Below are 14,817 nucleotides of genomic sequence, written 5' to 3'. Positions count from 1 at the left end.
AATATATATGTAATGTGAAACAAGATGTTGGAATTGGGATGCTAACGAGATATCACAGTGAGTCCAAAATGTGTGAACCAGAAAGTGTGGAGGTGAAAGAGATTTTAGAAAAACAAGTAGGCTAGAAAAAATTAATATACTGTAGGAAAATGATCTTTAAAAAAATAATAAAAGGATTTTTAACCAATTAAGAACTCATTCACTTACCCTCTGCACCGGCTACTTATGGCACCAGCTACAGCCATCATCAGTAGTAGGGATGAAATGGTAACACAAGACAAACATGGTTCCTGAGGTTAGGACCTCACAGACGATCCCGGGAACACTGAACAGACAACTACAACACAGTGTGGCAAATACTCCAGTGGAAGAAACAGAGACAACTCTGGACTCATGCCAGAGAGGCATGTGACGTGATCAGGAATTTCCTTCCTCTGGGCAGGTTTAGCCTTATAGCAGAGAAGCTGGGCTGCCATCACTTTAAACAAAATGCAGTATGGATGGCCAATTATTTTTATGTGCTCTCTATTCCAAGGAAAAGAAAACACCTACTGCTGACATGAACATTCCACTCTTGTGGACAGGCATACCCTCTCCGTACTCTACGAGGTGACTCTCTGGTACAAGTATGTCTTATATGAATTTGGGCAGCATTTCCCCTGGAGAAGCCATTAATAAGGCTTATGATTTGGTCCTGATCACGCTTAGATAGGTTTGATGGAGGCCTCAGACCTTGGGATGTGCAAAATGAGATCTAGAATCACTGACCGAGGTTCAGCAACCCTAAGGGTTCAGCCCACACTGTACCTGTGGCCCATGGCGGTCATAGCTAAGGCAAGATAACAGCCGATGGGCATGCCCGCCTTAACAGCCTTCAAGAGAGGATGAAACGTGGGTGACTCTGTCATGTCAGGCACAGTGCTGGAGAAGGGAACAGCTGGACAATTCTGCTGTATTCCATAATCATTTTTGTGCAGTTTTAACCTCAAGATCAAGTTCCAGGCCCACTGGTTAAATGAGGTCTCAGGTGTCTCTCCATATCGAACAATACTGGCCAAATATGAAACCTAAAACAATTATTTATTTTAAACCACATTAGTCACATACAATTAAATCAGTAAGCTCACCCGCCCATTTCCTTCTGTGATCGACAACGTCCTCTAAAGAGAGGACATACTACTTACCAGTAGTCAGTGTTTGCAGCACTCAATTAAAGCAATTTCTCACAACTGACCACTTCCGCTCACTTGCTAGTCACTTTGTGAACCTGATCTGAGTCAGTGCAAGCAAGCAAAGGAGTAACAATTCGAAAGTTGGTATACAACAAATGCTGTGACGATAAGTAAGTTTTAACAACCAGCTGGAGCCTGGGAGATTCTTTACAGGGTTTGTCAATTTTGATCCTGTAAAAACTCCCACCATGGTCAGTTTCAAGCTACCAATAGGTTAGCAACCTGGTTTGCAAAGTTCCTGATTCAACAGTCTGTTCCCCTGAGCCAGTACCTGCCAGCTCTAGCTCACGTGGATTTCCACAATACTAAAATGGTCGTATGTAGGCTACTTCTCAAAGAAAAATCTTTATCCAACCACAGAATTTGATTTCAATCTCTTAAATTGCCAGATGTTCTTAGGCAATCTAAGGGTAAACACTGTAACTGTATCCACCCAGTTACAAATAAAGATGTTCTCCATATGTAAGAAAAGGAAATACCTGCTTCATACTTTCAGAAAGAAGCCCGGCATACGGCTTCTGTGCAAGGTATTTCTGGTACGCTTCAAGAATCATTAAAGCCACTTCAGCATGGACTGCTCGATCCAGATGAAGGGTACCCTTTTAAGGAGAAAAATAATCACAAACATGCCCTCTTGATTTTTTTTTTTAACATACCCTTGAACAAAACGACTAAGAAAAGTAGTAAAGGATCTTGGATATAGAACTTGAGCTTTCTAAAAATTACATCCCCTAACAATTAAGTTATAAAATGACAATAGGAAAAGACACTGAAATCTTAAAGAACCATTATACTGCACTTAGATAGGTCTGAAACTGACTCATCTCGGACCCCAGGTATCAAACGTATCTTTGAATGTAACTCCCCTGTCCCCACTCTAGAAGCTCTATAGAGTCTTTGAGTTACAAGTTCAAAGGCATTGCCAAAAACTGGGAAATTGCTCAATTACTATTAAATAGGAAAATATTTAATAAATTAAGTCTATACTTCTTTTCATTATTCTATCATCAGTGGAAAATATATAAGATGCTCAACAACACAGGGGCACCTGGGTGGGCTCAGTCATTTAAGCATTTTGATTTCAGCTCAAGTCATGATCTCAGGGTCTCTGCCTGAGTTTCTCTCTCCCTCTTCCTCTGCCCCATCTGCACCCCGCGCTCCCCCCCAATAACACACACACGGGTGCATTCTCTAAATAAATAAATAATAAATAAATCTTAAAAAAAAAAAAAAAAAGATACTCAACAACACAGATAAAATATTCCCTCAGAAGCCTGAAGTTGCCTATCGAATTTCCCATCCAATCTTCCTCGCAACCTGAAGAAATACATTTCTTAATCCTTTAATGGAAGATGACTTTCCTAACTAAGAAAGGATCATAGAGACTCTCACAGGGAAGTCTTCACACAGCCTGGTGGGAGAGGAAGGCCTGGGGGGAGGGGGGTTCTACTCACAAATCAGAGAACGTGAAGATGGAAGACAACCCCCTATAGCGCTCACCCACCAGCACTGGAGTGGGAGAAGCTCCAAACGGACCCAGGAGCAGATCCAGGTAGCTAGGGACACCCAGGGAGAAAAGCTGCCTGGCTCCCGTTTTCTCATCTGTACAAGAAGGGTCAAGTTCATGCAAACCTCACAAGCCGGCTATGAGGACTAAATGATTTGCTCAGAACAAAAGCTGGCAGGCAGAGAGGGCTGAGTTCTCTTCCATTTTCCCTGTATCATATCGAAACATTCTGATCTAGGAGCTAACTAATAAGGTCTAGGGTAAAGAGGAAGGCAAGCTGTATTTTTTTTTTAACTTTTTTAAAAAATTTATTTATTTATTTGACAGACAGAGAGCCCAAGTAGGTAGAGAGGCAGGCAGAGAGAGAGAGGAGGAAGCAGGCTCCCTGCAGAGCAGAGAGCCCAATGTGGGGCTCAATCCCAGGACTCTGAGATCATGACCTGAGCTGAAGGCAGAGGCTTTAACCCACTGAGCCACCCAGGCACCTGAGGAAGGCAAGTTTTAACAATTAAAATCATTGACATGGCATCTTTGGAGACATATGATACATATGATAGGTAGCAAACTCTGAATAATAATAAGCTATTATTAATAAAGCTATTAATAAACTATTATTAACAAAAACTACCACTGCTGAGTACTTAATGTGCACCAAGAATTGTCCTAAATGTTCTGCCTGTCCTAACTTGCTGAATGCTTACAACCACCCTACAAGGTAAGCACACTCTTATCAATGCTGAAGGATGACCAGCTGAAGCCCTGAGAGTTCAGGATGCATTCAGGGTCATGTAGCCAGGAGGTGGCAGAGCTGGGAATGGAACCCAGGCATGTAGGCTGGCTGTAAGTGCAGGTTCTTAAACAATGCACAGTGTTTCAGGGAACAAATGTGGCAGTGACATGTGAGACAAAATGCAGGAAAGGCAAGTAGGAGGAACTTCAGTAAACAGCTAGAGAGAACACAACAGATACAAATGGTCTAAGGAAAAAGTGAAGAATTTTCACCATGGAACAATTTATCTTCATTTAAAGGATGGTCACTCTGCAAAACAGAATTAAGAAAAGACCCTAAACTCTGACACAGCTAATAGAATTTGCAGACCCTGCAAATGATAATTGAAAATGTTTACATTTTGAGAAAATGTTTCCTTAAAACTGATGTGTATAGAACCTCCAGTCTCTAGAGGATGGTTTTAACACATACCTGTTCACCAAATCCCCAATTCAGTCCTTCTAGAATAACGCAGGCCAATTTATTCTTCACCATTGTCAGGTTATAATTTAATAACCAATCCCGAATCACTGCTATCTCAGAGGCAGATGGTCGCCAGAGATACAAAGGCAGTTCTTTAAACAAGTATAAAGAAACCTTATTTGAAAGAAAATGATCATAATTAAGATCGAAATTAAGAACAATCCTGTGTTACTTTAATATTATATTATTAAACTGCTTGAAAAATTTTTTTCCAAAAGGAAGTGAGGTTTTGTTTGATTTTTAGACAAATGAAATGGACATCATGCACAACCAAATGAATTAAGTATTAAAACCAGTAATACACCAAAAGCACATTTTGTTACCCTTTGTAAAGGTCATTAATCTTTTATTACATATAAATTGGTTTACTTCCATTTAAGAAAACCATTTAAGAGTACCAAGACCCAAATTTAAAGCTATGATAAATGAGGAGATAATCATTTATTTTACAGGAAGATTTAGCATGTTAAATAATTATTTAAATAAACAAAAAATAGAACTAGACTCAAATACAGAGAACAAACTGGTAGTTGCCAGAGGGGAGGAGAGTAAGGGGATGGGCAAAAAGGTACAAACTTCCAGTTATAAAATAAGTCACAGGGATGAGAACTACTGATAGGGATTACGCTCAACAATATTATAATCACTTTGTATAATGACAGATGGTGACTACATTTAGTGTATGGCGAGCATCTCATAATGTATGCAACTGTCAAGTCACTATGTTGCACACCTGAAATGAATATAATATTGCATGTCAACTATAAAAAAATAATTATTTCTTCTGTGACATTTAAAAAGATATTTCTGTTAGCTTCCAAGCAATCTGGGGAGAAGGGAAAGGACTCGATGGAGGTGAAGAGGAAATAAGATCAACCAAGGGTTGGTAACTGTTGAAGCTGGATGATGGGTACAAAGGGATCCATTACCCTATTCTCTCTTTTACAGAGATTTGAAAGACTCTGTAATAAAAAGTTTTTAAAACTTGTTTACAAAAAGTCTATAGCATCAACTTTGTGAACAACATATCCATGTGTGCATATTAAGATAAACCTGGGTTCACTCAATAGTTTGCTTTAAGGGGGACTGATCAGAAGAGCAATTCATTTTATAATGTCTAGAATAGTGCTAGCCAATGGAAGCATAATGCAAGTCAACATGTAATTTTAATTTTTCTAACAGCTACATTCTTAAGAGTTAACCAAGTAAAATTAATTTTAATAATATATTTCATTTAATCCCATACACCCAGTACGTTATCAACATATAATCATTACACAAAACTACTGAGACAGGTTACATACTTTTATTCATACGAAGTCTTTGAAATCTAGTGAGTAGTTTACACTTACAGTACACCTCAATTTGGACTAGCCATCTTTTAAGGACTCTATAGTTACACGTACCGAGTGGCTACTGTATTGGACAACACAGATCGAGAACATACATACATACTAGTATTTTTCAGGTTTCTGCACTGCTCCCAATGAGAGGCAAAACAAAATGTGAAAGAACAGTAGAAAGAATCAATTTTAAAGAAATCTTTCCTTTGTGTGTATGTGTGCACTCACAGTTAAATTTTCATGAGGACTTGTTAATAAAGGTCTTGAATATTCTCAATAAAGTGGTAAAATAATAATTTTAAAGAGGGAAAAATCCTACTTTACCCCATGAGAATCTGAAAGAAAGGGCAAAATAATGGTTCTAGAACAGTTAGTACAGCAATGAAATGTGTCCAGAAAAACCTCTATCCCAGCTAGATAAAATCATGGTTTAGCATGTATCTGTCCACTAAGAATCAAAGTGTGACTATCATGAAAGACCTAGGGACATTAAAACGTTAACAAGGGAATATTACCAAAAACTCTATGCCAATAAACTCAACTAGTTAGATGAAATTGGAAAATGCGTTTAAAAACATAACCTAGCAAAACTGACTAAGGAAAAATAAAAATCTGAACAGCTCTGTGTGTTTAAAAAATGCAAATTGTTATCAAAGGGTTTTCTACAAAGAAAACTCTAGGGCTAGATGATTTCACTGTTAACTCCATCAAACAGTCAAGTTAGAATTAACAGCAATCTTAAAAAACTCTTACAAGAAACAGAAGAAGAAGGAATGCTTCCCAACTCACGTGATGAGGCCAACATAATCCTAAAATCAAAACCTAATGAAGACATAACAATAAAACTAGAGATCAATACCCTCATAAATATACATGTAAAAATCCTCAACAAAAAATGATATCAAACTGAATCTATCAACATATATCAAGAATAATACACCATGATTCAGTGGCTTTTATTCCAGGGAACAACAGTGGTTCAACATTTGAAAACTAGAACAGTTTAGAGCCCAGAGATCATTCCCAGTCTCTGGGGCTAGATCTGATTCCTGATTATCCCAAGGTGACAACAAAAATCTTCAGAGCTATCCTATTCATCTAAAAGTATAGAGGGTTTGAACAAGTTCCTCCAAAAATGTCAGCAACTTCACAGAGCGCAAAGGAACTACAGGTATAAACAGAGAGTAGAGGCATCTTTAACAAGATGTACTCTAAAAACCTTATGGTCCCAATTTTTACAGTTAAATATACCTCTGGGCACAGTTTACTACTTGAAGTATTATGACTAAATTTAAAATGTAAGTGTACTCAAAACCAGAAAAACACTTAAAATAGTGATGAGCTCAATCAAATGGGAAGAATCTTGTGACACCTCCCCCATGTATATTTCTTTGGGACTCATCCCATTAGATAATCACTCGAAACTGAACAATCAAAAACATGCTCCTGTATGTTGCAATAAAAAGCCTTTCATCTCAACATAAGCATATCATAGTGGGCGGCTACAACGCTTTCCTTAAAAACTACTACTGCCGCATGAAAACAGAATGGTGGTGCCTCAAAAAATGGTAAATAGAATTACCCTTTGTTCCAGCAATTCTACTTCTGGGCTTAACCCCAAAAAATGGAAAGCAGGATCTCAAAGAGAAAGCTGCATTCTCCTATTCGTAGCAGCATTATTCACAGCAGTCAAAAGGAAGAAGCAATCTGAGTGCCCATCAAGAAATGAACAGACAAACAAAATGTTGTCCATACTTACAACAGGATATTATTCTGGCTTAAAAAGGAAGGAAATTCTAACATTATGCATGCTATGACATGCATAAACATTGACCACAATATGTTAAATGAAGTAAGCCAATCACAAAAGGAGAAATACTGGATGGTTTCACTTATATGAGGTACCCAGACCAGTCAAACTCTAGAGAAAGTAGAATGTTGGCTGCCAGGGCTGGAGGGAGGAGGATGGAGGGAAAGGAGACTTCCTGTTTAATTGGTACTGAGTTCCAGTTTTGCAAAATGAAAAGAGTTCTACAGATGGATGATGGTGACGGTAGCCAGCAAAACAACATGAATGTACTTAATGTCAATGAACTTAAAAAGGGCTAAAATGGTATATTTATGTTGCATATAACTTACCACCATTAAATTTTTTAATGTAAAAAAAGTACCATGTACTCTTCCAAGGAATGCATGGTATGTCATGTATCCTTCATTTAGGAAAAAATGTGTCTCATGAACCAATCTTTCACTGGAATTTGCCCACTTTTGAATGTGATAAAGCAATGACAGTTATCAGTCATCTATCATACAGGAATAATGCAATGACTATAAGACAAAAGGGCCCTTTGCAAATACCATACAGAAAAGTGCTTTAAATGTTCCTCTTCAAGCTGTAATACATGACTTCCTGCCATTAGAAAAACTCACACATTACAGCCTTCTTACAGATGATGATGATCTTTGTTAAGTGCACGTTTTTAAAAATGGCACATGCCTACAATGGAATATTATTTGGACATCAAAAGGCAGAAAGCGCTGACTCATGCTACAACATGGATGAACCTGAAAAACATTACGCTAAGTAAAAGCAGCCAGTCACAGACCACATATCATATAACCCTGTTTATATAATACGTCCAAAAGAGGGGCGCCTGGGTGGCTAAGTCATTAAGCATCTGCCTTTGGCTCAGGTCATGATCCCAGGGTCCTGGGATCAAGTCCCGCTTTGGGCTCTCTGCTCAGCAGGAAGCCTGCTTCTCCCTCTCCCACTCCCCCTGCTTGTGTTCCCTCTCTCTCTGTCTCTATCTCTCTGTCGAATAAATAAATAAATAATCTTTTTAAAAAATAAAAATAAAATAAAATGTCCAGAAGAGTCAAATCTATAGAGACAGAAGGCACATTAGTGATGGCTTAGGGGTGCAGGGAAGGGAGAGACAGAGTGTAAGAGTTAAAGATCTTGTGGTTTCTTTCTGAGGTGATGAAAATGTTCTAAAATTGAGAGTGGTGATGGCTGCGCAACTACATTGCAAGCTTTAAGCAGATTAACTGTATGGCATATGAATTATATCACAACACAGCTGTTTTTAACATGGACAAAGATTACAAAAGGAGTTGTGACAAATGACAGAAATAAACTATATGTGTCATGTTCAATCTAAATCACCACTTTTAATTTTGCTTTTGGCTGATGTAAATAGGGCCTTTCTTCTTAATCAGGGTTGTTTTCTTCCAAATATAAAACATAAAAATTATGACAGCCAAATAAACTTTGAAATGCAAACTGTTATTAACTATAGACTACAATTAGAAGAAAAACCTGTTAGTGAGGGAGGTGGGACAGTCACTTGGAGGATATTAAAGAGAAACAATCACAGCTTTTTGTACAAAGCCACTAACCCCAAGCAGGCCTGGTGAGTGGCAGAGCCTGGGACACAGTACATGCTCTCTTCACCCTGCCGTGCCTGTGACTCAGACATTCCCAACAACCTATTTTTCTCATTGCTCCATGAGTGTAGGATTTAACAGAACAAAAAAAGCAAAACAAACAAAATCATTGCTCTTACCATTCCCACCTGGTCAATGGTGTCTTGAACTCGATCCAACAGGATAGATATTATCTCAGGGTGAACAGCTGTGATGGCCCCTAAGAGCTCTCGACCAACCTTTGAAAAAGTCTCCCTGGTGGACAGGGTGACGTAAGATACCTAAAGGTGGGAGGAGGTGGAAATGGTACTTTCAGTCAATTGTCAGTCAAAACACAGTTCCATACTTCATTTAGGATGTCTTCAAGCAAACAAGAAAGAATCTCACACTGAGCCTCAGGTCACACTATGTTCAAGAAGATGTCGGACCTTCAGAGGGCAAACCGTCTACCCTGAGGCTGGGAGTCAAGAGAAGCAACTATAAAACAACAACTCCAACTGCCCCATATAGTAAATACATCCCAAAGTCTGTCTGTAGCTATAAAATAGTCCCTTTGGTGTAAAAACTTCTTTAAAACTGCTAAAATGATAAAAATCAGAATGCATTTCATAGAAATACCTATTTTCTCCTACAAAATAAGATTCCCACTGATAAGAGCTTCTAAAATAGCAATGTTCACCAATGCTTCTTTTTTTTTTTAAGATTTTATTTATTTGTTTGACAGAGCGAGATCACAGTAGACAGAGAGGCAGGCAGAGAGAGAGAGAGGGAAGCAGGCTCCCTGCTGAGCAGAGAGCCCGATGCGGGACTCGATCCCAGGACCCTGAGATCATGACCTGAGCTGAAGGCAGCGGCTTAACCCAATGAGCCACCCAGGCGCCCTCACCAATGCTTCTTGAACAACATACTCCAAAGTACAGGCTGCAATCCATTGATGTCAATGGCAAGCAGATTTTTTTTTTTAAATACAAGGGAATAGAACAAAAAAATAACAGAAAAAGGTGAGAGTGCATCTCAGTAAGATTAAGTGCTGCCTCAATTTCACACATGTACACACACAGACACACAAGAAGAATCAGAATGTAATACACAATGTAATTTTTACTCTAAGTACTGGCCAACATCCTTGAAACATTCAAGAACACAAATGTTACTTTCACAAAAGGCCTTGAGAATACCACTTACTGTATATGAAAACAGTCTTTCCCCAACCCCCTGCAATATTCTCATATCATGAAGATAGTCTGGCATGCCAGACTGATTTAGGCCTTAACTTCACACTAAGTACAAAGTACAATAGCCTAGTGTTTGAATAACCTAGTATTTGATCCTAGAAAAGAACTTTAGATCATCCAGTTGTATCATTCTCAAACCAGAGTACTGGGGAGAAAGTAATAAACTCAGATAATCTTCTTCAAACATAATTTGACTTCAAGTTTACTTGAATAGTTTGGAAGAAATACTTTTTAATGAAAATAAACAAATAAATGACACCCTAAATGGAAAATACGCATCTTTTTAAATATATGGGTTATGCCTCTAGACACTCAGGGTCCAGAGTCTACTCTCTTCCTCCCTTAGTGATGGCTTAGTGGAAGAAGGCAAGGATCTCATCCCACCTCGTCATTTTATAGCTGAGGAAGCTGAGCCCAGAGTGGGAAGGGACCTTTTCAGCTGTGAGATGGGCAACTGCTAGCAGAGTTAAAACAAGCGCAGGTCTTCTACGTGAGCGTCAGTATTCTTTCCACCATTTCATATAAACTGGCTTGACAGGGGCGCCTGGGTGGCTCAGCTGGTTATGCAACCTGACTCTTGATTTCAGCTCAGGTCATGATCTCGGGATTGTGGGATCGAGCCCTGTGTCGGGCTCGGAGCTCACTGCGGTGTCTCTTGATATTCTCATTCCCTCACCCTCTGGCCCTCCCCCCAACTAGCACACTAAATAAATAAATAAATAAAATCTTTTCACAAATAAATAAACTGGCTCAGAAGCCAGGCCTCCGTGTTACTGGCAGTGTTGTGGGGCAGAGCAGCAGCAGACACTGTTAAAACCGCAAGTGTCAGGCTGTGCCAGATGGTCTATTCCTCATTGAAACTCACCCATCAAATGTCAAGAGAGTAAGGGGAAGTGGAATGAGCAGGATTCATATTTTCAATACTCCTTATAGCAAAATGATATTCATTTGCTTTTCTACCTTCCATACTCAGTACAAGTCAGTCATATTTTTTCTTGTAAAGCAATCCCAAAAGAATCAACACATGGACAATCCCAAAGAAAACATTTTTTAGCTGACTTCTAAAACTTAATATTCTAACCTCATATATCTCCAGAACAATAATTTTTATGAAGTCTTCATCCACATTGGTTCTTCTGGCCTGAGCCATCTGAGCAAATGTAGTCAGAAGGCAAATCTCTTCCGAGCTATTCATGGAAGAAAGACACTTCTCAAAGTTCACAAAGTGTTCTGGGTCTGCAAGTTCAGGGCAAGAAAATTAGAACAAAGAATGAAGAGATAGCACTTTTAATCACTCTCCCAGAGAGAAAGGAGGTATAAGATTAGAAGATATTTAGAAATATCTTTTAATATATTTATAATATTTAGAAAAGATTCTTTGTTCCAGAATGGATTTCTACAGGCTTCGGGGGAAAAGGCAGGGACCAGATGAAATTCCAACTCTACATATAATGTAGCCTCAAAGATAACACTTACCACCCCCAAGCCTCAGTTTCTCCACCTGCCTTAAAAGGTTGTTGAAGATTAAATGACACTAGTGACTAGTGACGGGTTTTGTCACCAGGTGAGACACCTTCAAAGACACATTGAAACAACTTAGTTAACTGTCAGCCAAATGAATGATGACGACCTTACTAATGAGAACTGCTAGGACTAGCAAAGCACTCAGTGCAAACACAGAATTCATTCCAAACAAAAGAGATTTTCTTATAAATGAAAATCTGGGGCAAGAAATTAGTTACAACCATGACTGCAATACTGCTAAATGTGATAAACAGTATACAGTGTGTTCATTCTACCAACTTCTCCGACAATACAGTGTACGCAATACACTATTTTGTCACTAGGGGGCATGACATGACAGAAAACTAAATGCTACAAAGGCAAAGATATAAGGGAAAGATTGAAAAAAAGTCTGTTTAAAAAATACATTCCCTTGATGGAATTTGCACAATAAGAAGGCAATAAGCCTACACTTCTTTCCATGTGTTTATACATTTCAGAAATCAAAGACAGTCCATGAAATTGTCCTGTATTTTCAAAATAACTCCATGGGGGCATTTACAACCCAATTTTCATTTCTCATCCCCGAGCTGGGATCATACCAAGTTACTACCCAGAGCATTTCAAGAATAATGAAAACTGGAATTATCATTCTAATATGTCAAAGCAATAAAGCAGTCTTTCGAATTTCAAAATTATTACATACGAGTATACAGAGTAAAATGTTCTCTTAGTCCTTCTAAAAAATAAAAGGAATAAAGCCATGAAGGCACACAGGGTGAAAAGAGCTGCGCGGCACACCCTGGCCAGACTGTACCTTGGAGCTGCTTCTTGCACTCAGCAGGCGGGAGAGCGACGCAGAGCTTCTCCAGATTCCCACTCTCCACCTGGTGCATGAGGTAGAAGAGCTTCCAGAGCATCTGGACCGACAGCGTCCCAAAGGGCATTTCCGACATAAACAGCCAAATGCCAAGTCTGTGTGTTTTAAAGAGTAGGAATAGTTTCATTTACCAGTCAACTTCACCACACTGAGAAAGCAGGCAGACCTGCTCTGGTAGAAAAAAAAAGTTCTTAAATCACAACACAGCAATTTTTCTAACATGCTTCGGCCGCCGACACCTCAAGGACGGTTAACAGTAACAGCAAGACTCGCACAGGAACTTCGTCTGTGTCAGGCCCTGTTCTATCATCTCACTCCATCCTCACAAAAACCAAGGCAAAGTATTACTATTGATACTCTCCCCACTTTACGCGTAAGGCTCCTAGGGCACAGGAAGGGTAATAGGAGGCGGAGCTGTGTTTTGAACCAAAGATCTTTTTAAGGCCTGGGGGACAGGCACTTAGAAACGGATGTATGTGTCTGAGTCTACGGTGCAGGTACGAGTGTGCACACAGACACATGTGCAATGAGAGGGAGGAGAATAAAAAATCCTGCAGGGCCTCTCCACTCATCACTGAATGAAATTCACACTCCTCAGCCCCACGTTCAAAGGCTTCCACTATACAGCTCAGACCCATGTTTCTAACCAGAGGCCTCGCTGCGTGTAGAGTATGAGACCATTCCTGGATGAGCCCTGCGAGAATCTGGTACCTCTAAGCTGCCATCCCTCCAACTGTGAAGCCCTCCTCTGATTTCCTCCTCGGCACTATTACAGAACTCCATCCATACCTGACTTTGGCAATATCATACCCTTTATGGGTGGTTCTTACACCAGAGCGGGCAGAAAAATCACAGGGAGACTATTCTAGGGGGGAGAAATGAGTAAAGGACAGGCAGGGCTAGGCAGGGAGAGATAAATAGGGGGCTACATGATCAAGCTCACAGAAATCCCAAAAATGTGCAGGCGTGGGGAAACCAGGCATAATGGAACAAACAGGACCACCTGCCCTAGGCCTGTGGGGTGGTTGTCTTTTTTATGATAATCACCTATGACCAACAAAGAATAACCAGACCCTAAAAAGAAGTAAGCCATTGAAGGTGTTATCACTAGTCCTTGCTCAATGTTGGTATTAATAGAGATGTTAAAAAGAATGTAAGTTCCCTGGTTAGCTTTCTAGAAAAGACCAACTGTAAAGGCCCTCAGTGGCAATCCTGTAGGGACCCCTCTCACTCTTAAGAGCTTTTTCTGTATGTTCACTTAATAAACTTCAACTGCTTTACACACACACACACACACACACACACACACAAACAACAACGACAAAAAAACCAGGAGACTTTGTGGAAAATGCAGATTCCAAGGCCTGCCTACACAGATCCTGATTTTGTAGGTCACAGCTCGGGCCCAAGAATTTTCAGGTTCTAGTCATCCCGGGTGACTCAGACTCAAGTGCTCCTCAAACAACACAGTGAGAAATGCCTCAAGTTGCTGCAATTTACATACACATACAAACCACAACAATTTGAGAGCAGAAACCAGGTTTTGTTTATCTTTAACTAAACTTAAATGTAACCTAGACTCTTATATTCAAATTATCCCCTATCTAAACCAGTATCTTGCAAACAATCAGCACTCAGTAAATGCTCATTAAAATTGGGTTATGTGAATTTTATCTAAAAAAAAATCTTTTAAAAAACAGGGAAGCACTCAAAACTGTTGCTGTATTTCGGACAAACTTACAAATTGACCAATTACAAACAAACAAAGCTTATTAAGAGAAAAAGAATAAGAAATTAAGTAGTATAAGCCAGACCCACATCTATGCGCCATCACGACGCTACTAGTGGCCCAAACCACCACTGACCTAGATTCTGAAAAGCAATAGCTAGACTCCTGAGCAAAGGTTGAACAAACTGTTAAGTTCAGTTGGGCCAAGCTTCCGTCTTATTAAATAACTATCCTAACACCTCACATAGGACCTGACTCTCTTGTATAACTTATCCCAAAACAATGAGAGGAAATTGCAGAGGCCTTAAAAGTAATGTCACGTGACTGTGTATTTCAGGCCACGAAATCCCCCATATGGCAGATATGCAGTAAGTCTGGCTTAGGTTTTTGCTGTCTTTTGGTTTTGTTTTGCTTTGAGTTGGGGGATAACCACTGTCAGAAATTTCTACTGGAGAGCCAAATACATTTAAATGTCATCATGGCTTTAAATATCTGGTTCTTGTATAATCTCTTTCCTAAAACAAATTATACTCAAGAACAACAGTTCTTAATATTTTAAAGTTTAAAATGACGGGACCGCCTTTGTAAATTACACATATAATGCTACAGGAGAAAGAGTTCACAGCTCAGACTCTAGGAGTTGGTAACTATGGTGAGAGCTTTCCATCTCAGCTAAGCGGCCACAAGGACAAGTGACAGATCAGACACAG

General features: G+C 39.4%; 1 protein-coding gene across 2 annotated transcripts in view; it reads right to left on the bottom strand.

The window, feature by feature from the left end:
• The window catches only part of EPG5 (ectopic P-granules 5 autophagy tethering factor), a 104,980-nt gene that overhangs the window by 62,673 nt on the left and 27,490 nt on the right, over positions 1 to 14,817 (bottom strand). For both annotated transcript variants that reach the window (XM_080821012.1, XM_080821013.1), the window contains exons 11-16: positions 12,316 to 12,473; positions 11,077 to 11,231; positions 8,901 to 9,041; positions 3,941 to 4,105; positions 1,712 to 1,831; positions 808 to 1,067 (exon numbers count right to left, since the gene is read on the bottom strand). In XM_080821012.1, coding sequence (XP_080677138.1) covers positions 808 to 1,067; positions 1,712 to 1,831; positions 3,941 to 4,105; positions 8,901 to 9,041; positions 11,077 to 11,231; positions 12,316 to 12,473 — 999 coding nt within the window. The remainder of the gene's footprint in view (positions 1 to 807; positions 1,068 to 1,711; positions 1,832 to 3,940; positions 4,106 to 8,900; positions 9,042 to 11,076; positions 11,232 to 12,315; positions 12,474 to 14,817) is intronic.

Source organism: Martes martes (assembly GCF_963455335.1).
Source record: "Martes martes genome assembly, chromosome: 13".
NCBI classification, from domain to species: Eukaryota; Metazoa; Chordata; class Mammalia; order Carnivora; family Mustelidae; genus Martes; species Martes martes.
The sequence above is the reverse complement of the archived record's forward strand: the minus strand, read 5'-3'. Positions and strand labels throughout refer to the sequence as shown.